The 26,146-nt window shown below is 36.8% G+C and overlaps 1 protein-coding gene across 2 annotated transcripts in view; it reads right to left on the reverse strand.

Moving 5' to 3' along the window:
* Positions 1-25,932, reverse strand: part of LOC126382334 (teneurin-m) — a 373,029-nt gene extending 347,097 nt beyond the window's left edge. For both annotated transcript variants that reach the window (XM_050032131.1, XM_050032130.1), the window contains exon 1: positions 25,734-25,932. In XM_050032131.1, the coding sequence (XP_049888088.1) occupies positions 25,734-25,767 (34 nt within the window). In that variant the 5' untranslated portion in view covers positions 25,768-25,932. The remainder of the gene's footprint in view (positions 1-25,733) is intronic.
* Positions 25,933-26,146: the final 214 nt, after the last annotated feature.

Raw genomic sequence — 26,146 nt, forward strand, 5'->3', positions numbered from 1 at the left:
TGATACGATCGCGAGCCAAACACGATAGCAAACACACATAGTAGTTTTTAACAAAATTTACTCGCAAAAATGCACTGAAAATCTCTGCGAGAATGCGCCGCTTTATACTTAACAGTAAACAGTGTAAAAGCAACGTTTACTGACAGCTTTGCGTGAATTTGAACGTAAGTGAATCAATTTATATTTTGAAAGGTCTTTAGCTATAGAGGTGGTCAATCAGCTCGCTATAGGGAAGATACACTTCAGAACCCCAATACCTACCCCTCCGACGCGACGTAGTCGACGATTTCCCTCTTTCAGCGCTTATCGCTACCACTAAGGTCGATTAATTATTTCAAATTATTATCTTTTTAGACGATGCCCTGAGCCAACGTTCGCGCCTAACTGTGCACCCTCAGACCTGTTGTCTTAAATATTGTCCCGGACTCGTCAAATCTTCAGTTTAGATTACCTGACCCTGTCAAAATCGGGATAGTGCTAGTGATGATTAAAGCATTAAGATGATAATTACCAGTCATCAATCATCACCCTAGCGTTAACCCGTTTTCCCAGGGTCAGTTAAACCTAACCTGAAAATTTGACAGACTCTGTTTCTTTACAGAAGCGCGAAGGAAATACCAGCCCAACACGGGTTAGGTGGCATACATCCGAAAGGCATTTCTCGGGTACGTGGGTTTCCTCATTATGTTTTCCTTCATCCTTCGCTTTATGATCCAAACACAATTTCGAAATACGATTTCGAAAATCATAGGTTTAGGCCAGTGCTGGATTCGAACCTGCGACCTGACAGTGACAGTCAAGCGTTCTTCCAACTGGGCTACCAGGGACCCATCATGACCATGATAATTACCATCTTACTTTTAAACTCGAACTCCAGCGCAACATCTTTAAACACTACTCGTAATAAGAACAAGCCAAGACGACAAACAATTAATTAGATGATAAAGCGTTTATCTCAGGAGTGTCGTAGAGCAAGTGCGCGCTTGCGGCGACTTTAGCGCATCGTGTTACGACACTTGCCGGTGCTCGACACTACTCGGCATAACTCGGCATATCTCGGCATTTAAAGAGTACCCACACCAGGGATAAATGTGCTACCTATTTTTTAAGTATTAAACTTGTAGGTAAAATTATAAAGCAGTATATAAAGCGAAGGTTGGTACAGCTGGCAGAAAAAGACCTAGCAGGACGTATATTGACCAAATTGACGATGTCATTAGAAAAGTTTCAGTACGATCTACTCTGAACCGGCGTGCGTGTATGAAACGATTGATAAATGTGGAGGGAGCAAGAGAAGTGTCAGGATCGAATCAAATGGAATTCCGTAGTTTCTGCTTACCCCGGTGGGAAATAGGCGTGAGTTTATGTATGTATGTACCACGGGTATCTTCTAAACATTCGGAAGAATTGCAGTGAAACGTAAACCTATTTTCTTGTTTCATACTTTTTAAAGCGTAATTTTCCCGTATTCGGTTTTAATTTTTAAACTTAATATTTTCATTTGGTTTTCTCTTGTATTTAATACAGCGAATACCGTAATAGTTTACTTAATAAACTAAATTAATTTAGGTAAGATAGGATTTCCTTCTTATAGTGTTAGAAACTCTATCCACTGAACTGATACAAAGTAACTACTAAGTATAATTGAATTTCGAAACATTGCATTGAATATTTGAATAAGAAATTCTAATGGCCGTCAATCTACATTACATTCGTCGTTTGAAATCAATTAGCATTAATTATTGGAATGATTACGTTTTGTTCATACAAGGCATTGCATTAATTCAATATTCTTTTTACATACATACATACATAAACTCACGCCTGTAATCCCTAATGGGGTGGGCAGAGCCACAAGTAATCAAAGACAACTTGCAGCCACTATTGATACGATGTCGTAAGCTGGATATGATGAACTTTATGGTGATAAGGGATCAGCCTGTACGCAGGAGGATCTGATGAGCGCTGCAGATTGCGCCATACTTGTTGCCAAGTTTTGGGCCGATACAATTTAGTTTGCCATCGACACGATAAGAAGAAGAAGGGATCAGCCTATCGCCAATAACATTAGTCCATCATGTCAGAGGACACAATCTCTCTGTCGGTTTTTACGACATGCCCGGGAAGACAAGCAGCTGAACGTGTTCTATGTTTTTTATTTGCTCCCAGAACAGCATAGAAGCAATATTCTTTTTTTACTTGTGTTATGTTGTGTTATTTTATTTTTTATTTTGTTGTTGTTTTTTTATTTGTTTTTTTTTTGTTTTTCTTTTTTTTGTTTTCCTTGTGTTGTTTCTGTTGTTGTTTTTGTGTTCTTGTGTTATTATTTGTTTGTTTTTGTTCTTGTGTTGTTATGTTTTTGGAATTCTATAGTCTCTGCTTACCCCGGTGGGAAATAGGCGTGAGTTTATGTATGTATGTAAAATATCATGATGTGTTACGCCACAGACTATGGCTCATCTAACATCTTGACGCGGATACCACCGAAAATGCTGTCCGAGTGGCAAAATAGCGGCTGAAAAATCTGCCATGGAAGCGACAAGAAGAAGAATAACACGCTCACGACTATATCCTAATTGGGGTAGTCAGAGGTACATTGCAAGATGAACTAAGTACCTACACATCACGGAGCTTTCTGTTAGACTGACGTGATAGGTGGTGAGCCGTATCGCCGTCTATAGTCGTCGTGTCTATAATGTTGTAAATAAATGTCTATTTTACCATTTATTTATTTAAAAGACAAGCACAACAGTTGACAATCATATAGAATAACATCTAATAGTGTATAAGGTATTATACCAGATTGCAAAACCGGTAAAGTGTCGCACAGCTTGATCGACTTTAAGGACTGTGATAGCAAAAAGAAAAAGACAAAATATAAAAAAAATAGAACACAGATAAATATTGATTAGGAATATGTAAGTAATGATAAAAATATAAAAATAAAATATTTTTTTATTTGTTTTTATTTTATTATTTTTATTTTTATAATGATGATGATGATTACGTAAGTAATAATTCTTTAACAATCGAAAAAATACCTAGTATCTTCTATCGTGTGGATTGTGCGGTGGAGTACCAACCTCATCAACCTGTCAGGGTTACTATTGAACCGCCAAATGCCCCTGACATAGCTCATGTAACGACTACGTACATCAATAAGTTGTAACCGGGACCAACGGCTTAACGTGCCTTCCGAAGCACGGATCATCTTAATTTCGGACAATCTGATGATCAGCCAGTAATGTCCTAACCAAACTAGGGGCCACAAAGTAATTTTTGTGACATGTCCCCACCGGGAATCGAATCCGGGACCTCCGGATCGTGAGACCAGTGCTCAACCTCTGGACCACGGAGTTCGTTAATAATATCTAGTATGATTAATAATAAAAAGCATTCAGCCTCATTTTACACTTAAATTCTTACAAATTGTCGCGTTCGCACTCTCTGGGATGAGCAAAACGCAAATCTAAGAAAATGTAATTTATTTTTTAAGTTGTACATTTCTCACTGGCTTTCTGTGTTCGTGCATATAAATCGATTCAGTTTGAATTGGACTCGACCTAATCTTATTTGGTCAGTTCAAGTGATCACTTAAATGTCCACATTAACAGTTAACTTAAACTACTTATTCGTGTTATTCAACTAACCTTTAATGTTTCTATTTTATGGGAAAGCTGTGGTAAATAATGCGGTTTAACTGTAAATGTAACGCGAAATTGATATTATTGTCGGTGGCAATGTGTTTTGAAATCGGAACGGAATTGATTGTGTAAAATATACATTTATTTTATTATTCTATATGAAAATAAAAAATTGAATTGAATTAATTTTTTTGATTGAATTTGAATTGTGGGATGGAAATAAAAATTGGCCAAAGGTGCTCCGACACTGAGAAAAAAAATCATGACTATAAATCATTCTAGAATATCGTCATAGACAAAATAAAATTGATTATGGACCTCTTTCATCAAGTCGGTATACATTCGTCTCATGGAATTTTAAAATTCTACATAAGTGACGATGGCTGATACATTTTCATTGCGTAAACATCATATTATGGACACAAGTGATTGTTATAACAAGGTGTTTGACTGGGTCAAAGATAAATCATAAAATGCTAACCTAGAAGTAGAAGCCAGTCTAAGATGATCAAAAATCGTTTTACATTTTGACTTATTTACGAATTCTAATTTATGATTTGAGTAACAACGAGTACGGCGTTTGACTGCTTCTATTGATGACGTCACAGGACACTATTTCCATAAAAAAATCAAAGAAAACTTTCTTGATGTTTCGTAAAGAGTATCCCAATTGACTAGGTTGTCAAGTAGCCTATTAGAATTCTTTTCTAACCAAGTATTTATTTGAGAATTTATGTACGTCCGTTGAGAACTATGAAAATCCCAATAAATATCCCTGAAGAGAACATAAGAAGGTTCGTGGTAACCAGATAAAATCCCACATAATCTATTTAAATCTGCAACTTCCGCAACGTTCAAATAACCGAAACACGGAACGGATTTCAAAATATCCAGAGACGAAGACAAAACAACATAGAAATTTAAATATAGAACTAGATATCTTTTTCCGGTTTTAAATTCCTGTATGCCTATAACGGCTGTCGATATATCTCTAGCAAACGGCACGGAGCTCGCTATCTATGACAACGCGATAAAAATATCGCTGGCTTCGACTATTGGTCACAGCTTGTTGTTCTTCTCTACAGCCATAAGAAGTTCCAAAGTAGTAGTAAGTAATAGAATAGTTGGATAAAAATGAACATGGCATAGCATCTCGCCTGTTTCCCCTAAGGGGTAGACAAAAATGTATAGTACACCCTCGCCCGCTATGTTTAAGTCCCACATAATAGATAGGAGGCCAGCCTATAGTCATGAACCGAGCACAAATCGTGGAAACCACATGATTATCAATTATTATCCATAATCCAAACATGACTTCTTAGTCATAAATTCAAACGAACGTATTATTTTTTCTATTTCAATTTTGTCTTTGTATGGTTCTATAAGCACAGGTAAGTGGTATAAAAACAATATTACACAAATCCAGTGGTTCAGATGTCTCGCGATATATGTCGCGTCATAAATTCGTGCAGCATACCGCGTTAGCTGGTGTTCTCAAGCATCTTAACACGTCTTGCTTCAGAATTCCGGGACATTGAGACAAATCTAAGGGTTTACGTTGACGAATTCTGGCAGATGTGCCAGTTTTACATGACAGCACCCTTCTTTTGGCTGGTGTCCATAAATATCTCATCGGGAATCGGTTGAAATATATTTGTATTTGTGGGGCTGATTGATGGAGTGTTAGTATTTGGTGACAATGGTATTTTACTTACTAGAACAAAGGGTGCAAAGCCTTAGAAAATTAACTAAATCTTCTTCTATCGTGTGGGTTGTGAGGTGGATTACCAACCTCAGCAACCGCGGTGTCAGGTAACGACCTCCGTGTTCCAGAGATTTGAGCGTTGGGCTCACAATCTGGAGGTCCCGGTAAGACGAGTCTGTGCTTCAGAAGGCACGCTAATCCGTGCTCCCGGGCTACTATCCCAAAACACCTCCACAAACACTAGGTACAACTTTTTTTTCCATTTCTTCACCCAACCTCAGGAAACTTAATTTTCTACGAGTACAGTAACTTTTTTAATAAGGTCAGGCTTTGATATAACTTAGCGCTTGTCAAGGTCAAAGTTCAAATGCCTCAGGGCCTTTGTAAGGACATTAAAATTGGACTAAACTGGAGAAAAGAGAAAAATTAATTTGTTTTAAGGTCACTTAAGAAAAAGCTTTTTTGTTGAGTTTCCTTTTAGCAATTAGCCTTACTTTAAAAAAAAATAGTTTTTTATCTATATTTGTGTACATTTCCGATTAATTAAACTAAGTAAGACAATACCTTTGTAGATAATAAATGACGCCGTGTTCGAATCCCGGTGGGGATATTACGAAAATAACTTTGTGATCCCTAGTTTGGTTAGGACATTACAGGCTGATCACCTGATTGTCGAAAAGTAAGATGATCCGTGCTTCGGAAGGCACGTTAAGCCGTTGGCTTACAGCCGTTTCAGCCGTTAGGTTGGTTTGGTTTATAGCCGTTTTTTTGAAATTATTAAGTGTATTTGTATTGTATTGTTGGTCCCGGTTACTACTTAACTTGGTTAAACAATAAAAAACGTAGTACAGTATTACCTATCTTCTACGTTCTTCAAGACACATTGAAATGTCCGTGAAAGCAACTGAATAAATAAATAAAGCAAAGTAACGTAGTTGGCGTCTCTAGTTCGATATAATTTAGTAAAACACGAGCACATTTTTCAGGCGAATCGCCCGAGGGGTGATTTTAATTCGGACAACTGTCGGCCGCTATCGCTGCAAATGTTTGGGCTAAAAATTTTCGCAGTTAAAGCCGGAATTTCGGTGAAGTGAAGTACTTTCGGACATACGGCGATATGTCACCCGTTTTGATAAACCGCCCCCGGCTCCTCCGAGGTTTTGTCACACTACGTTCCCGGGATAAAACGCAAATTTCCTACCGCCTTTTTTACTTAAAAATGTGACACAGAAATGTGCAATTCAAATTTGTTTTTAAGCTTGCACATCTTTGTTTTAGTTTTTTTGTACCGACTGTTTAAAGAACATAAAAAAACGTAATTAGACTCTAATATACTTTTGTAAATAACTTATGAGTTAAGCAAATTATTATAAGAAAGTATTCTCACAAATATGAAGTCAACTCAAATTTAACAAATAGTAGTTAATTATGCAATTACAAAGCTTATAATATCATCACATTAGATACAGTCATTCAGTCATAATCCATACATGATAATTCTATACAAGAATTTACGAATAAAATGATTTTATTAACTAATACAATTCGTTTATTTACTTATACAATTGGTTTATTAACTGATACAATTCGTTTATCAACTAATGAAATTGTTTTATAAAATGTTGTAAACACCTACATACACAGAGATATTGTATCCTGAAGACCAAGGTGTTCAACTAATGTCTTGTTCTTTTTTCACGTAGGGTGAGTTTATGTATGCATGAACAAATAAAAACCCTTGAGACAACAGCTTCTTACACATTAGCCCGGCAGTGACAATGTAATTTGTCACAGCTACATTTACCTAAACCGAAAGACAAGGAGACACTTGGTAAGCCATTAGGGCTTTGAAAACATAATTTGTATGAAATATTCGCTACATCAGCTCATTACAGAGACTTAATTAAGTCGCTGAAGAGACACACAGACGTCACAACCTAACAATTTACTTGGGAATATTCGGTGGATGACTTGGTTTAAGATAAATACGAAATTCTATGTAGAAACAGAAGTCCGTCTAAGATCATAATTAAAACACATAATAACGGGTTCTTACCGCGTTTGAAGTAGGGTATGAGACTCGATATTTCGACACAGTTGCAAGTGCCATGATCACGGGATGACTGATGAGATTGGAATGGAGTAGGTAGATCCATAATTTTCTACGGGCAGACATATCTGTCTACCCTCTTTCTTTGCCGCTTGTTTATGTATTTGATATCGGAATCACTAAAACAATTCAATTTTACAAGCTTTTATTTAACTTGCAATGTATGTATGTATGTATGTATGTTTGTGTGTTCGGGTGGAATTTTATAACTCAATTTTAAGGCACTTGCCCTCAACCGATTGAGCTGAAATTTTCCTTTTGACTTATTTACGAATTAAAAACATAACATGCTTAAGCGCACGTCTATATTTGAGCCAGTTAGAGGTAAGTATATCTATCGCAAGACGAAGTACCAACACTCCATCTGCGTTATCTGTCAGACCTACGTGACATATCACAAAGTGGTTTTTTTCGACCGGGATTCGAAGCCGGGATCGTGAGTCTAACGCTGAACCACTGGACCACGGAGGTCTTTGAAAAACAAACGTGTACGGCAGTTTAAAACAAGTATGTCAGAATAAACACGTATTTTTAAAACACTTTTGTCTTCTAAAAACGTGCGTATTTTTCAAGTGAATTGATTAGCACGGTAACTCAAACGGTTGTGTGTAAAACGACACAAGTTACTGCCTACCAAGCTTAAGATGTAGGCTCGGTGTTTATAAACATGTTTATATGAGAAGCATGTTTATGTGTGAAACATGTTTATGTATGAAACATGTTTATGTGTAAAACATGTTTATGTGTAAAACATGTTTATGTGTGATACATGCTTATGTGTGAAACATGTTTATGTGTAAAACATGTTTGTGTGTGGAAGAATGTAAGTACCTCTATGACGAGCCTCCAATTTGAGAAACTTTTTGCGTATGCAAGCAACGGAAGGTAAAGTAAACAGGGTAACTTTGAGTAAATTACTTATCATTAAGGTTAGAGTTTTGTGCGGTATTAATATAGGTATGTAGGATCTCTTAAAAAACAGACTCTGATTTATATTAAGAAATAAATTAAACAAAATTATAATTATTATACAATAAGTCGCATAAACAAAATTTTGATTTATATTTAAACTTTGGATTTTCTCTAACCCAACCCAATATGGGTGAGAAGAGAGAATCTATGAATAAATGTATTTTCGGCTCATAACTGTCTAAAGCGAGAAAAGCGTCAACCAAAATTGAATCGTCAATATTTTTCAAAGAATCCAAAACCAGTGTAAATGTATTTGTTAAAGGCAGGGCCCCATTTAGGCTGTCATTCTGTGGGATCATTAGTCACGATCAGCGGTTGACACTAAGGTCACATTAAGCTTTCGTCCAGACAAATTTGAACGCGCACATTGGGATGAAGTGAAGATGCTCATATGTAAAGTTACCACAGATGGTAACGGAAGAGTAAAGGACGCGAAAAGTTTAAGCTTTTAATTGAAATATGAAACACAGTCGTAAATAAATGAACGGCTCTGTGGTCCAGTGGTTGAGTGTTAGGCTCACGATCCGGAGGTCCCGGGTTCAAATCCAGGTGGGGACATATCACAAAAATCACTTTGTGATCCCTAGTTTGGTTAGGACATTACAGGCTGATCACCTGATTGTCCGAAAGTAAGATGATCCGTGCTTTGGAAGGCCGGTTAGACAGTTCTCCGGACAAAGCTGTCAAGGATTTATGGAATAAAATTGTTTAAAAATAATAGAGGGTACCTCTATCCCATAAATATGATTGAAATAATCATGTTTTGAATAAATGTGAAATAGCATATATTATTAGGTATCGATTTTAAGAAAAATATGTATCACGTACCGACACTTTTTTTGCAGTGACTTATTGTAGATTTGTCGCAAATGGAATTAACCATGGTAAGAAGACCAGGTATGTTCAATCCTATGACAGTTGACATTGCTAGCCCTTGATGACGTAAGTGTTACCATTAAATTGGTATCTCCAACATTCCAACGACATAAATTTTATTATTGAAATTTAAGTGAATTACTGACTAGTGTATTTAATTACTATTATTAAATACATAAAAATAATTAAAAGTGTACGTAAATCTTTTACTAAAAGTTCAAAATTTCCTTGCAAAGTAAATTAAAAACATTGGACGTGGGTAATTTATTTTTTTACGAAATGACAACGTAGGGTCGGATGACGTCAGCTGGGCTAACCTTGAAATGCTAGCTGTCACTTTTGAGCATACCTGGTTTTCTTATACCATGGCATTAGCTACTTAGCCAGAGCGGATCAACCCGCTGGCTGCAATGCAATGAAACTTACTATACATTATTAAACGAGTCTGTAAGAATAGTTATGTATTCCATAACTGGACACGAGTTACTTATTTTCAAAACTGACAATAAGTTCGACAGCGTTGCATCACTAACAGGAACACGGCTCGAACTTGCCACATTTGTAACTGTCACCGAATTTGGACACCATTTTTTTTTAGGTCAAGATGCAACCGACCCACGTCTTTACGACTTATGGACTTTCAATCTTTTTACATAAGCGTCGGCTTATAAGGTACGACTTCATATCAAAAGTAATTATTTTTATACTCGAAGGATTTATACTACGGCAGTTTTCTGCTTTATGTAACTTGATTGCGGAGTAAGGGAGATGTTTTTATTTTAAATCGAGATAACGGCTAGCCTTATGTGGAGCCTTCCACTTTCACTTAAGTGTACGGATTTACATATTTGTTTAAAGATATCACATTTCTTAAAAAGCACATCCTTAATGACAAGGTAATTACTTATATAAGTAATTGTAAAAGACACAATGTAACAGAATAAAGCGAGTTCTTAACTCTTTATTCGAAATCAAACGTAAAAGTTTCCTCGCAATATTACTTCGCCGAATTTAAAGGGCCTTTGTCCCTGTACAGCGATTCCACGGTCCAAATGCTTTGACGACCGCATTTCATCAACTCCATCCATTTACTCTAGCTAATTAGCATTCTCTTGTGGCCATTTTGTTCCAAATCCGAGCGTCGAATCCTGTGACCGGAATGCGATGTGGACGCTTACTGGGGTAAAGCGACATTGATTGACAGGCTAGGCGTCGCCTCAACTAATCTCTGATGTCACAGACTGGAGATTACTAACTTACCCTGCCCTACATCCATTAAAACGTGACCCTCCGCGCCGCGCCCCTGCATTCCAAATCTAGTTCATAGATGGCGGTTTCCAAGTCTTATAGAGGTCTGCCGTGTTTGGACATGAACGAACAAGGTATGTACATGTTTGATGCCCTGTACAAGTTGGTGTAGATTTAGTTGGTGAACTATGGCATCGGGGATCCAGAGCACACGGTGTTTGTGGACTTGGACAGGTGTATCGTAAGTTAGTTCCGGGATCGGTTTCTAAGTTTTTAGTGCTAAGTTCGGATGCTGGAGATCCCTTTTCATGTTAGCTGGATCGGAACCGCTTAGTTCATTCTATTCACTCACTATCAAAACAACAACTATCAACGTAAAACACTCAACTTAAGTGAGTTACGTTCCCCAAAAATAGATAGCGCTGTTCAAATTTAACGTGATAATTACTTATTTTCTGATTGTTCAGGAAACATAATTATTCACAAGGTAACATAGTTACACTTTGAATCGTCATTGCTTACATTAACGAACGTCTCATCCGCCTAAAACTACTGCAGCTTCTCACAACCTGTACAGCCGGGGGATGGAAGCTGCAAGAAAAACCTCGGCACAGGGCCCTAGACGTTTTTTTAAAAATATTCATAAAGTATTGTTATATAATTTAGTAATTTGGCTGCCTAATATCAATTCAAATTCAAATTCAAATTCAAAAAAATTCAAATTCAAATTCAAAAAATTCAAATTTAAATTCACAGACATTCATATCTTCTAAGTAATGACTGATCTTATAATAACCTTTAACATGTAAGTTAACACAGTCAGTCACGCGGTCAAGTAAAAAGAACACACGCTGTTTCATTCTAATTAATTCTGAGCAGAAAACATGTTTTACCTATTTTTGTAGTATTGCTACGTCATAACAAATGTATTTCGGGAAACTAACCTTTAAAAGTTTTTGTCAACAATTTGTTGAATAGGCAAATTCAAATTATTTTTTTCAGATTAATATCCATAATTAGATAAATTAAAATTAAATTAAATTATATAAAATCAAATAAAATTAAAATTATCAATGTCCTAATAAATAAAATAAATATTATTAATAAAAATGAAATAAAAAAAGCAAAGAAAAAGTTTTCTTGGAGTATTCTTTTTAAATTTACTTAACAAACCTATCGTCACTGGAAAGCCAAAATTACGCCAGAAAGTCATTGTGAGAAAACACCGTTTAATTTTGTTTTTATGATAACTCTTTATCTGTTTCTCCAACCTCTACCCTGGTGTTAGGGTTATTGTTGAGCCGCAAAAAGCCCCTGATATGACTGTAACGACTACGTACTTACAATAATTTTATTTTATTTATTAAGTAGCATTAAGTTAAATATAGTCTATTGCCAGTTTGCGAGGTTTTCTCGGACTGATAGTTGTCAATTTAACTAAGTTGGAATTATTAATACTTAATGTTCCGGATAGATGGCGCTGGTGTCGGCATAATGAAGATAATATCATCATCATCAGCCCATTAACGTCCCCAATGCAGGGGCACGGGCCTTCCCCAAGGATGGGTAGGGAGATCGGGCCTTAAACCATCACGCGGGCCCAGTGCGGATTGATGGTTATTAACGACTGCTAATGCAGCCGGGACCAACGGCTTAACGTGCCTTCTGAAGCACGGAGGAGCTCGAGATGAAAACTTTTCTTTTTGTGGTCACCCAACCTATGACCGGCCTTTGCGAAAGTTGCTTAACTTCAACAATCGCAGACTGAGCGCGTTAACCGCTGCGCCACCGAACTCCTCTCATGAAGATATACATGTAAACATTCACATAGACAGGATGATGACCCGGTTGTTTACAAGTTCGTCCTGGCTTGACAAGGGCAGCGGGTTCAACTCTCGTCAGAGCCAAACATTTTCGTTTTAATTTTCTCTTTGAGAGTTTTCCAAAACACGTGTGAGTGCTACAAAAACAAAAGAAAATCACATTCGATTGTGATTTTTCAAATAGGCGCTTACGAGGTATACATTATAAGGCTTAAATTTTCTTCCAATCCAGCATTTGAGTAATATACGAATATTAAAGTGCCGCTTAATATTACTAGGAGCCCTGTATAATAAAGGCACGACTAATTTGGTTCACCCACAAACTCTGTTCCCTAATAGGTATCTATAGTCTATCACGGCACACTAATTTCCGGGATTCGACATCGAATATTGGCAGCAATATTCGGCAGGATATTAACAAATACCGAACAATAGTGCTGCTTTACTTACACCGTAATAACCTGTCAGTTGAATTAATAGTTCTTAAACATCAGTCAATTCATCAAATGCGGTGCCTAACCTATTGTTTCGTAAAGTAAAATAGCATTGGGGCGGTTATGTTTGCAGAATGCAGTATGATTCATCACCTCCCTAGCATCATTATCCCGTTTTTCATAGGGTTCGCTTACGTAACCTGAAGACTTGACAGATCCGATTTTTTACAGAAGCGACTGCCTACCTGTCTGACTTTCCAACCCGCGAAGGGAAAACCAGCTCAATACAAGTTAGGTCACATACCTCTGAAAATGCATTTCTTGGGAATGTGGGTTTCACGATGTTTTCCTTCAGCGCTGAGCACGTGATAATCATTTATGATCTAAACATGAATTCTAAAACAAATTTGACAATCATTGGTTTAGGCCTGTGTTGGAGTCGAACCTGTGGCCTCAAAGTGAGAGGCAAGCATTTTACTAACTGGGCTACCACGGCTCGGCAGGATACGGTATGATTGTTGGGCAGAAACTGTCACGGGGACACAAGAGACACCTCTTGGATGCAAGGGCAGAGACAGATCCAAGAAGCGTTAGAAGGACGCGTTTGAGATGGAGTGGAGAGAAATCGCTCAAGACAAGTTTAGCGAAAGTCGCCGGTGACGTCGCCAAGGTGCCTCCATGAGTTATGGCCCTATAGAAGGAATGTCAAACTGTAGTGCATTACAATGAAGTCAATGTGTTTTCATCACGATGTTTTCGTTCACCGCTGAGCATGTAATAATCATTTATAATCCAAATATGATATTCTGGTGAAAAGTTGTGTTTTTCACACGAGGGAAACATGTTTTTATGTCTCGTATTTTGATAGTCCAGACTACTTCGCGAGTTAGTGATACCACAAAAAAAGACCAGCATGAAACAGCAAATAGTAAAAAAAGGATTTTCAATGAAAACAAAGTAAATAAATAAAAATACTGGCAACATCGACAAGGGCGGGGAGATGACCTGAAAGACGTCAATCACCTGCCTGCCGAGAGATTTCAATTTCCTCAGGTATTCCGGAGACACATTAATTTGACGGCCGTAGTAAAATTGGAACAGTGGGTTAGGTTTATACTGTATAATTTATATGGATGTTGGGTGGATAAAAGCGGGTGTCATGCGAATGTTTAAACAATATTTGATGAACTATTATCCAAGGAGAGCACAGAATAAGGAATTCCATTTTTAAATTTGAAATAAATGTAGGTACTCCCCTACTAACATGTTATGAATATGACAAACATATTTTTTAAATAACGAATATGTCTTGACAAAATAAAATGTAGATAGATTTTTATTTTTGACTAGTATAGTTTCCCCTTCTAGCTAGATAATCGCAATCACTAATTTAAGAGCCACGCTCTTGTCGGTGTAGCATTATCCATTCTTGTCTATCAAAAGCCAATTCCTTCACTTCCTTATAAGACACGACGTTTTTTTTTTACTTATTGTAGATTTGCCGCAGATGGCATTAACTACTTGGCCGGACAAATGGGGAGCGCTGAAGGCTCTCACCCGGTACAACGTTTAAGACAACAGGCCTGAAGGTGCCCAGTTGGGCGCGAACCTCGGCTCAGGGCGTCGTCTGAGAGGAAGAATATTTGAAAGGATTAATCGATCCTAGTGGGTCGATAGCGATAAGCGAACACGACGTTCGCCTTCTCTTTAATGTGTTCCATGTAAGCTCTTCTTGGCCTTCCCTTTCCTCTCTTTCCTTGTAACTTCCCTAACTAGATGTAAATATAAAGTGTATGGTTGCGAGTTTAGATATTTTTACTGACATCATGTGGAGTGTTCCTACTGGTATATTTTGCATATGTGAGCCGGAAACACATTTACTTGACGTTTACGCAGCGGGGGTCTTACAGCGTGGTTTTAATATCGACCAAAATAATAATCTATTGCTCTCAATTTGGGATTAGTTAGGAAACTTTAATTAGTTTTAGACATGGTAAACTACGGTAATATTATAAATCGTTTCGCGAAGTTGTTAGGTTTGAAGAAGCAAGAATGTTTGGGTGGGTATGGAAAGTATTTTACTCGGAATAGTGTTCAGGGGGTTTAAAAAGGTTACATCGAAGCAATTCATCTAAAATTCAATATTACAATTTGACATTTGCGCGCTTAATAGTAAGTGTGCAATGTGAACAAATGTCAAACAGCAATATTGCTTTTTTAGATGAATTGAACCAATGCATTTTAAACCCTAGTTCAGGGGGGTTAAAATGGCCACATAGAAGCAATTCATCTAAGAAAGCAATTATTGCAATTTGACATTTGCGCATATAAAAGTAAGTGCGCAATGCAAAATTAGATGAACAGCTTCGATGTGGCCATTTTTGGCCAACAGATTTTTTTGCGATGTTTTGGTATTTGAGACGAAGCGGGCGGCCATAATCGTTTTCTTTTGTTTAATTATCTAAATACATCTTGTTTTTTTATACTTGCATATCAAGCAATGTGTGGGTTTTTATTATATTAAAATAATAATATAGGCTTATTTTCCAGTTCAAAATACATGTGATGGGTATACGTACCGTTCCCCGCTTTTGATATTCAGCTGTGTAGCAAGTCAACATGAATGTTTGGAGGAAATACCGATGAGAAATTGTCACTTCTTATTTACATTGAGACGTGAATCTTAAATAACCTTCTTGTCAAAGACGAAAGGAAGTCAATATGGGAGCGTACGGTACAGAAATATAAATAATGAAATATTTCTTTTAAGGTAAATATTATCAAGGGCACGTTAATTGCAGGATTAATATATCGTCACCTTATAGTAGATGTGATTTATACATATTAACAACAACACGCAATAGACAAGCTACTTTGAATTTAGGTAAAATTTTCGTTGTCTGTTTCAACGATTGAAAGAAATAGAAGTTTTATTGAAGAATATCAAACCGGAATGTGATTTTTTTTTGTAATTTTTTTTTCGTAGTTTTCACTATTAGGATTTTGTATTTTAATTCTTACATAATTATGAAAACGCAAATTAGGCCGATTGGGATGCGAAACCGGACTTCTTATTACATACATAAACTCACGCCTATTTCCCACTATGGAATTTCCTTTGTCGATATTGGTGCTAATTCCAATACACACCATCTAATTTTATTTTAAGTTATACCTGTCATTTTCTTTTCCGCCGAAAAGGAATGGGACGGGTAAACGACAGGCATTAAGTTTATAGAACACACGTCAATTTTAGGCAGGAATTTTAAAAACCCGCCCAAATATTTATATTGACTAATCCGACTGAATTAAGTTGACAGCCCATGTCAAACGGGTTGCATACCAGCGAGATGCCTAATTTATTCGCCCGGGTTATTCATTAACAGTTGTCAGTCACCCATCTCTTTCATTTTCGGCGGATAAGAAAATGACGGGTATAACTTAAAATAAAATTAGGAGGTGTCTGCAGGAATCGGGGCTACACACTTCTCTTGCGTTTTTCACACTTCTTTTTACTGATATCTAATTATTATAATTGTAAGGTTAACGTCGTGTCTTATAGGGAAGTCAAGGAATTGGCCTTTGATAGACTGGAATGGAAAATGCTACACCGACAAGAGCGTGGCTCTTAAATTGATGATGATTATGAATTGTAATAACAAAATCCAAGGTATTCCAAGTATGTTACCGCCAAGAAGGGAAACAAGAATCAGATTTCAGCCAACAAATTGCAACACTGAACTATGCCCTTCACGAAAAACCTCGGTGTTTGTGGACGTTTTAAATCTATTCGCAGATAAAGGAAGGCAAATAGAAGACATCAAGAGGACATCAATCAGTAAGATAGTGTCGAGGAAAACCGGGGGGCGTGCATAGCTTGATGTATGTGTCGTGGGGATGGGTTAGATATGGGGAGTAAGTCCTATATATCAAGTAGTAGGTGATCTTCTTCTTCTATCGGGTGGGTTGTGAGGTGGAATACCAGCGTCGTGTACCCTGGCGTCAGGATTATTATTGAGCAGCCAAAGACCCCTGGCATGGCTCTTGTAACGACTACATATTCAGTAAGTAGTAACCGGGACCAACGGCTTATTGTGCCTTCCGGAGCACGGATCATCTTACTTTCGGACACTCAGGTGATCCCACATAAAACATCCCATAATAATTAAGGATAGGTGATGAATGGAGGCGATGATTTGTGTTTGTATGAATTAAAATGCGTTTTGTAGAAGAGTTTTCAAGTCAAGTTGGTGTGACAGAAAGCTCGGTGAGGTGTGGGTACTTAGTTGTACTTGCGATGGATGTTCCCCTGACTACCCTAGTTGGGATATAGTCGTGAGTTCATTGATTTATGTATGTTCCTAACGAATGAGGTAGTCAATTTAAATAAAATAGTGAGAGCTGTAATTATAAACTAATTAATCGATTTTATGAATTTGAATTCATGGTTAGATCATAAATAAATAATAATATCGCGTGGTTTCCAGGAATTACGCTCGGTTAACGGAGATAAATACACTCCCACTTATTATTTGTGATTTTGTACATAGCTGACTACGAATGGCTGTTAACACTATAAACATCTGCCTACCCCTTCGGGGACGCTGACATGATGTTATGTTAATTTACAGTCCAAACTAACCTACTAAAACTTCGTACCTAAGTCACTTTACGAACAACTTTAGTTCCTCCGTCAAGAGATGGCGCTGATAGTCCCGTCGACTAACGTTACACTAGACATGGTAAAAGAAAACCAGGTATGCTCAAAAGTGACAGTTAACATTTCAAGGTTAGCCCAGCCGAAGTCATCCCACCCTGCGTTGCCATTTCGTAAAAAATAAATTACCCACGACCAATTTTTTATATTTACTTTGCAAGCAAATTTTGAACTTTTAGTAAAATATTTACTTATAGTTTTAATGTCTAAATATATAAAAGGAGAAACTGACTGACTGATATATCAACGCACAGCCTAAACGGCTAAACATAGGCACTTGAAATTTGGAAGGGACGTAGCTTAGGTACCTTAGAAGTGCACTAAGAAAGGAATTCCCGCACTGACTCCAAACGTTAGGCCGCGGCCACGCACGCGTATCCAATGCGCTCCATTCATCTCATTTCATGGTTCTTTTCTATTAGCTTTTTTTATTCTCCCAACCCAATTCCATTCTCGTCGAGAATAATCGACAAAGGAACCGCACGAACTGAAGACGTTATGTCGTAATATGTTCCTAAAAAAATTGAATTAAAAAAAACTTGTTTACGGCCACTTTATTGTTTTGATGCAACAGTTTGGTGTTATGGGATTTTTTGTGAGAATTGAATTATTAGGGGCATTAGAATCTAGCGGATTGGTTTGATTGGGTGATTTGTGTGTGAGGAAATAAGGCATTTGCCAGTTATTGCTTTATTTTAGGTCCGGTTTCGATCAAGTATAATACTTGTCTCAAATATGTGCCGTTTTTACAGTATAAAGTTTAATTATATTGAAGTAATTAAGAAAAAAACAGCTGTTATTCACCTCTGTCTACCCTTTCGGGGTTACAAGCGTGATGCTCTGTGATCATATTCGTTCACTTTACATAATTACCTCAGGTTTTAAGGTCACTATTTGAGTATAAAAGAACACACTCGTCGGCCTATAGATATTTCAACTTATTCTTAAAAACTTGAAGCATTATTTTAAGAAGCTTACTAATAATGGTTCTCATCAATCAATAGCTCTAAAAAGATAATCCGATGAATATGGTAATCAAACGGTATTACCGATTCTCGCTATTGTACCGGAAAATTGAAAAATACCGTTCCTTATATACAATTCATGTATTCATTGAAACAGATGCGTTTAAGAATTCGCTGTGAATGTGTTTATCATATTTTTGTGTCTACAGGGTGGGTTTAGGGGAGCGTTTTTTGTCATTCGTTTGCTTTCATAATACTTGTATTAAGATTAAAAATAACGTCGACGACCCGGACGCCCCAGGTTTCTATCCCGGTGGGGACATATCACAAAAATCACTTTGTGACCCCTAGTTTGGTTAGGTCATTTCAGGCTGATCACCTGATTGTCCGAAAGTATGATGATCCGTGCTTCGGAAGCTCGTTAAGTCGTTGGTCCCGGTTACTGTTTACTGATGTGAGTATCGTTACATGAGCCATGTCAGGGGCCTTTGGCGGCTCAATCATAACCCAGACAGTTTAGGTTAAGCTCACGATATGGAGGTCCGAGTTCGATTCCCAATCGGGACACTGTCGAAATCACTGTGTGAGACTGTCCATTGTTTGGTAAGAACTTTGCTGGCTTAAATCACCTGATTGTCCGAAAAAGCAAGATTATTCTGTGCTTTGGAGAGCACGTTAAGTCCGTTGGTCCCGGCTATTAGCCGTAAAACATCTCCACCAACCCGCAGTAGAGCAGCGTGGTGGAGTATGCTGCACACTCCTCCGGTTGATTAAGGGGAGGCGTGTGCCCAGCAGTGGGACGTATATAGGCTGATTATGTTTTATGTAATAAACTTGTTGAAGGTCAATTTAAAATGATTGAATCTGCGTCATTTCGCAGGGTGGTTAAGGAGAAGAAATGACAAGCAACCGCAACAGCAACACATCTTTTAACACTTTCAAGGACAGAACGTCTAATGACGTTCCGATTCCAAGTTGTCATACTCTCGTACTACTATTATGAACCATCAATGACCCATGGTCTCTGTCCGTGCAAGGGTCAAATCAATGTAGGTATACATTACAAGTTATTTAATAATTAGAGGTACACGTTTCTATAACACAGATTTTAATATTTTATATCTCCAAATGAAATACGATTACTGGCTTAATGCCTACAAATGCATTCCCAATAATATTTTACAGGATATGGCTTCTACTAAATAAATATTTGAATACCAACATGTGTTGGTTCCCAATGGAGTTGGTAATTGCTTCTTTTTAATTCCACTTTTTTAAACTACTTTAGAGGGGAAATGTAGCACGATTTTTGGTTATTGATTTACTTTTTTTGTATGTAATTTCGTGCACGCTGTACTAATATCAGGTTTTAACAGAGTTTAAGTATACGTAATATACGGAAGATAAAGCAATTTACAATTTAAATAAATAACTAAATAGTAACTCTTGTTTGGGGCTAGTTAGCCGTGAAAAGAAATATTATTAAATATATTAGGTACATACATACATAAATTAACGTCTATTTCCCACCGTGGTAGGCAGAAGACGATCCTGACATACTTCTAAAATATAAAAAAGAAACAAAAATATATATATATTAATGAAATATTATTCACTCGAGATTTTTAAATGTTATTGTTCCAAATTCAATTTTAAAATTTAATTAAACTATTGTTCTCTAGAACGAATTCGGAAGTTTTTTGATTTTTAAAAAGGTGTATAAAGCATTACGTACATTTGTAAGAAAAACGTGGCCCCTTCTAACAATTTAATATCTCAAGTTTATAATTTATTTTTATTTATTTATTTATTTAATAGTGTAATAGTTTAATAGTGTATACAGTCTTCTTCTATCGTGTGGGTTGTGAGGTGGATTACCATCAACCCTTGTGTCAGGGTTACTATTGAGCCGCCATAGGCCCTAATAATACAGTGAATAGGAAGTATTACATTAAATTTTGTCAGCATCTAACCAACAGCCATCGTTTATGATGAAAGCAGTTAGTTTCGTTTGAATGCTCAATCTACATATCTTTTGGATTATCACATTGAGTGATGTGTGGTCGGGTTCAAGGATGTTACATACATAATTAATGGGGTTATTCTTAACATACATATATTACAAATACGTGTCTATGTATATTCTTCATACATTGTACCACATGATAACAAATAATCAGGTGCCTCTTAAAATATTTAGTGATATTATGCAGTTAACTGACAAGTCTCAATAAATATAACGCTCATGGATTTGTATAATTATGCAAGTAGATATGGAAATTCCATTTCATAATATCCATATGATTAATTAAATTAGGTAAATGAAACGGTTATTATACGGTTAACTTCATTTGATTATCAAATTATGTCCGATTAGTTCGACTGAAAATGCCTGTTTGTATTGCTAAAGGTTCGGCGTTCGTTTCCGACTGGGTACACTTGTCTTGTTTGAAGATGTTTGTATACCACTGGGTATATAGTGGCCCCGATTCCTGCAGACACCGCCTAATTTTATTTTAAGTTATATCCGTCATTTTCATATCCGTCGAAAAGGAAAGGGACGGATGATTCACAGCTCTTAATTTTAGGAAGAATGAGTAAATGAATGAATAACCCGGGCGAATCAAACGGTACGTCGCTGGTATGCAATCCGTTTGACGTGCTGTCTACTTAACTGTGTCGGGTTATAGACATGGTAAAATTTTTAGACGGTTGGTTTAGATTTGTGCTTAAAATTGACGTGTGTTCCATAAATTTTATGCTTGTCGATTACTCGTCCCTTTCCTTTTCGGCGGATAAGAAAATGACAGATATAACTTAAAATAAAATTAGATGGTATTTACAGGAAGTAGCACCAATGTGTATATTAATATGGTATATTTAACTAGATTGAAGATCCATAATTTATTTGTATATTATTTACCTAATTGATATTTGCTACCTAACAGAATGTAACTAAATAATGTAAAATGTAATGTAAAGGGGACTGGCCAGAATACGCACAGGACCGCGAAAAATGGAAAGAGGAAGGGGAAGCCTTTGCCCAGCAGTGGGATCTTGTAGGCTAGATTAGAACAGAATCCAAAATCCACCGCAGGCTTCGTCAGTACCAACATTCATATTCAAAAAAAAGGTAAAGCATATTGAAATCATACATAATAAAATCCGCACAAGCTTCGTCAAAATCCGCATAATTTAACTATATAATGTTATTTTCTTCTATTCGAGTCGATGGCAGGCTTTACCCTTCCAGTATAATCAGTGGTAATGTTAATATAAACAATACTTATTGTTAAATTTTGCTTTATTTTATAGCTCGAGGAGGTATTTGTCAAAAGACAAATGCACGAAGAAGATAAATAACATCTTTAAACCTATTTAAACACATTTTTAAATATTAAGTTTAAGCTGAATATCAAGTTTTTTTATGTTTTGTTATATATATTGTTTATAGTTAGATTTACTTCATAATAAAGGCAACATCTATCTATCTACATCTACCTAATGTTGATATAGTTATAAGTGCGTTTTTATCGTTGTTGTTTCAATAGAATCAAGCACTTTTTTATAAAAAGAAACCAATGATAATTCAATCTACCAATGATAGTAACAATATATTCTATCAATGATATTTGCATTATTTACATTGACCTTCAACAAGTTTATCCATGATAATTACGTTGAATAAATGATTCTGATTTAATATTTCCAGCAACAGTTTACTACACAAGTTATTTAAAGATGCTTAACAAAGTCCACAAAGTTTATAAACAGAACTCCACTATTATCTGCTTCGTTACTTTAAATAGGTCATGTGAGATGTGAGCTACACAGCGATATATCTCGAATGCAATCGACAAAAATATCTATCTTAATTTAAAACTTTCGGATATCGCTAGACTTGGCATTGCTATTTTTAAAATGCTCAATTTAAAACATCTATATTACGTCAGAAGAACGAAGTAATATCATATAAAACTGGAGCGGATACTTCGCGAATATTTTAAAAGTGTAGACAATATTAAAATCGACGTGAAAGCTCCACAATTCGCTTGCACAATTGCAAAACCCTGTTGGCAATACTCTCGGAATATATGGACATCAGTCGGCGCGGGCCGCTGCAGCCAAAACTAGCACTTGGCAAAATTTATACCCAACAATCGCGTAAGAGTATTGCAATAAACTCAACAAAAAAGCCATAACCCAAACCCGGGGTCCTTTAAAACCAATTTGTTGTGGGTTTACGACCACAGCTAAAACATCAAACAATGAGCGAAAGTATTTCGCTTTTTACGCTTTTTAAGTTTGATCGTTTACCTAACCATAACACTTTTATTAGCCATAAAAGTAGGTATCTTGAGTTTTTTCGATTCCGCCATCCGTATCGGAGCTTAATTATGGAGTAATTTGAGGTAATATCAGCTCAGTGTAATTATTATCGGGAAGAAATGTCTGTCGAATATTGTCATAACATAATGGTGTAGACGATTAGGGCAGAATGTTTTTGTTGTCTATGACATCGGTTTCTGGGAAGGTTTTTGTTTGTTCCTCACACGTGGGAGTTTAGTTTCGAGTGCCTTTTGGATGCATGTGTCGTGTCCGCGTTAAATTAACCGGAAACTTAAGGGGAAACAGTTAAGATTCCGTGCGGGTCTGTCGCAGTCACACAGAAAGTTAAACATGCCACCCCGATGTTTGCTTTACATTTTCGAATAGACAATGCATATGAATGTTAATCAACTTAAACATAGGAACAACAATAAAAAAGCTAATTCAATAAAAGATAAGCCTACATAAAAAGGACACTTAATTTTGTTATCAAAAAACACGTTTCGATTCAACCAGTAGTCGATAGGACAATCGATAAAGATGAGACCATTACAAACAAGATGGAACCACAACAAAGGCTGTATGACGCTGCACTTTCCGTCGAGACAATTTCGAACAAAACCCGACAGAGTTAAAACGAAAACAACTTGAGAATGGAAGATGTAAATTACGTAAAAACTGAATATAAAGGTTCATCTTTTGATAGTATAATAGGGCCGTGCGTGATGTGGAGTGTGGCGGCCGGCTCACACGGGTGGTCCGGACTATTTAAATATTTCTTTTTTATTATTTGCCAGCTCTATTTGGTGATATATGTTTGTTTAACACGAAGGTGCCGGGACAACGTGTGATTTGTATTGGCTATCGATTTCAATGGACCAAATGCCCCAAATTTTTTACCAAAAAAAGAACCTTTTGGACCACTTCTCCGGGCTCTATGTGACAACCACTTTGCCTTGTAGTTTTGATTTATGGGGCAAATAAAAAAGTGTTAATATTTGTTTTATGAGTTTGGAGTTTTATTCTGTAGTGGTTGGGACGGGGCATTAAACATGCATTATGTTTGTTGAGGAAAAAACGATTTGGTCAGTATTATCGAGCTACGTTGTGGAATCGTAAATGTGATTCACTGTTTATTTTATACCGAAGTACTTGAATAATTCCATCACCTTTGGTTCACACAGTATATTTGCTGTCTGCGGTTAGCAAGTTTCATTCATATCCTGAGTTTGTTAATTTAACACACGTCTTAATGTGAATTCATTAGTCACAAGTTTATCATGATGTAATTTTCGAAGAATTATGCATCTATATAATGTATTTTTTGAGTAAATTATTTTGATTTCGTTATTTTGTAATTTTCACCAATGACTTATTATCACTATTAACTTCATTTTTAATTAGCAAGCGTCCGTTATTACATTTCACAATTTCAAGAGATCATTATTTCAGTAATTTTATTTACCTACCTAATTTACTTTTTTTTCCTAGCCTAGATCAACTGTTTCATTTCCTTAATGACGTTTTAAAGTTATGTAATTTTCTAATACTGTCGATGCCTTAAACATACAGTCGGTAGGTACATCAAAAGAATCACAAAACTCAAAATCCTGATTGAAATCATTTGGTCCACCATTCCCAAGTACAGTGGCCCTTTCCAGTCCTAATTGAACAAATCATCATCAATTTATTTAACCGCACCATTCCTTCTTGTTAACTGGTAGTTATCTTAACAAAATAAAGATGTTTGCTGCCCGCTCATTAGTGTTATCTTGATGTTTAATGCATTCCAAGAATTATGCACTTACAGTAATATTTTTATCATCAAAATAATTTTGGTTTTATTTCCTTGTGGTAACTATTATCCAGGAGTTACTGACAATTTCGCTATATCAACAAAACACTCAGTCACGATATCCATTAGTTTGTATTTCCTTAAAAAGATACCCTAGATTTAAAATGTATTGTCACAGATTCAAATATTAGATTTAATAGTAAGAGCCCGTCTTCACAGTTCGTCTACGTCCAATAAGACGTTTTCTGGTGCATTTATGAATTCTCCACAAGTTCAGTGACTCCAGCCGTTATTGTGGATCGGTTCTGTTATGAAATGATTGTTTTTGACATTAACACTCGTAACACTTTGTTCATTCGTTTGCGTTTCTGATTTGTTCTGTTTCTGAATTAACCTGTGTCAGTTATTAGAAATCGTTCATGTCTTAGTGATTGAGATATCGTAAATATTCTTTTTCAACATCGTTTTTCACGCAACGTTTGTTTTGATCAGAGGTTCTGTTTGTTTTCCTCCAACATGACGCAACGTTTTCTTTTACCAGACTCCTAACATTCTCGTCGGTACCTTATTCCTCACAAGACTCGAATTTATTCGAAGTACTCGCCAGGGCTCGCAAACGATAATAAACTTAGCTCCAATATTATTTTATTCGTTCAGTTAGAATAAGTCTTGCACGGATATTTTTCGTCTTTATGCCCTTGGTAGAGGACTTGCAAGGAATACTGATGTATTTGCGCTGACTTTATTATTGATGATGATGTCCGCAAGGATTTTATATGAGACGTTAATTTAAGAACTGTATTTGAAATATTTTCCGCTCGGAATGTGATTAAGAATGAATTTTCTTGCCAACATTAATAAACTCCAATATCGGAGCAATTTATGAATGAAGCACAATTTCCTCGCGCCGCCAAGAATGTCTAATTGGAAACGGGAAATATAAACCCGAAAATAATTAACGCGAGTCGTGCTACCCCACAAACCGCTGAAAATATTGAAACACCGCAACCGCGTACCATTACACGCGAATAAAGCCTCCACTAACCGCAATGCGAACGAGGCAATTTACCATTTCCGCACAATTCAGCCCTTACGGCCACCAAAACAACACTTACGTTGATCGAAGAAGCACCGATCCAGACCATTCATAACGTAGCGAACAACCTCATCACTGAAACACAATTTTCTGTCGCGTTCACAAGTTGCACTCTATGTCACACAAAACAAATCACAACGTTCGTTCCCACTTCGGTCACTGCACAACGTCAGGGCGGCGCTGGTGTGTTCACAGGGGTGGTAGGACGTGTTGCCGTGGCGGCGGTCGGCGCGCGACTGGAGCGCGCGCGCGGCCCGAGGAGGGGGGAAGTACGGGAGGGGGTGCGTGCGTTCGGAATCCACTTCCCACGTGCTCGCCGTCCGTCCCTTTCTTGCAGGACGGGTTAGCTTTTTAAAAGCATAGCCCGTCGACGCATCGATACGCCTGAGGGCGATGTTTTGCTGTAACCTTGTTTATATGCACTGCAGCTAA

This window comes from Pectinophora gossypiella, chromosome 4 (assembly GCF_024362695.1).
Source record: "Pectinophora gossypiella chromosome 4, ilPecGoss1.1, whole genome shotgun sequence".
In the NCBI taxonomy this organism is placed as follows: domain Eukaryota; kingdom Metazoa; phylum Arthropoda; class Insecta; order Lepidoptera; family Gelechiidae; genus Pectinophora; species Pectinophora gossypiella.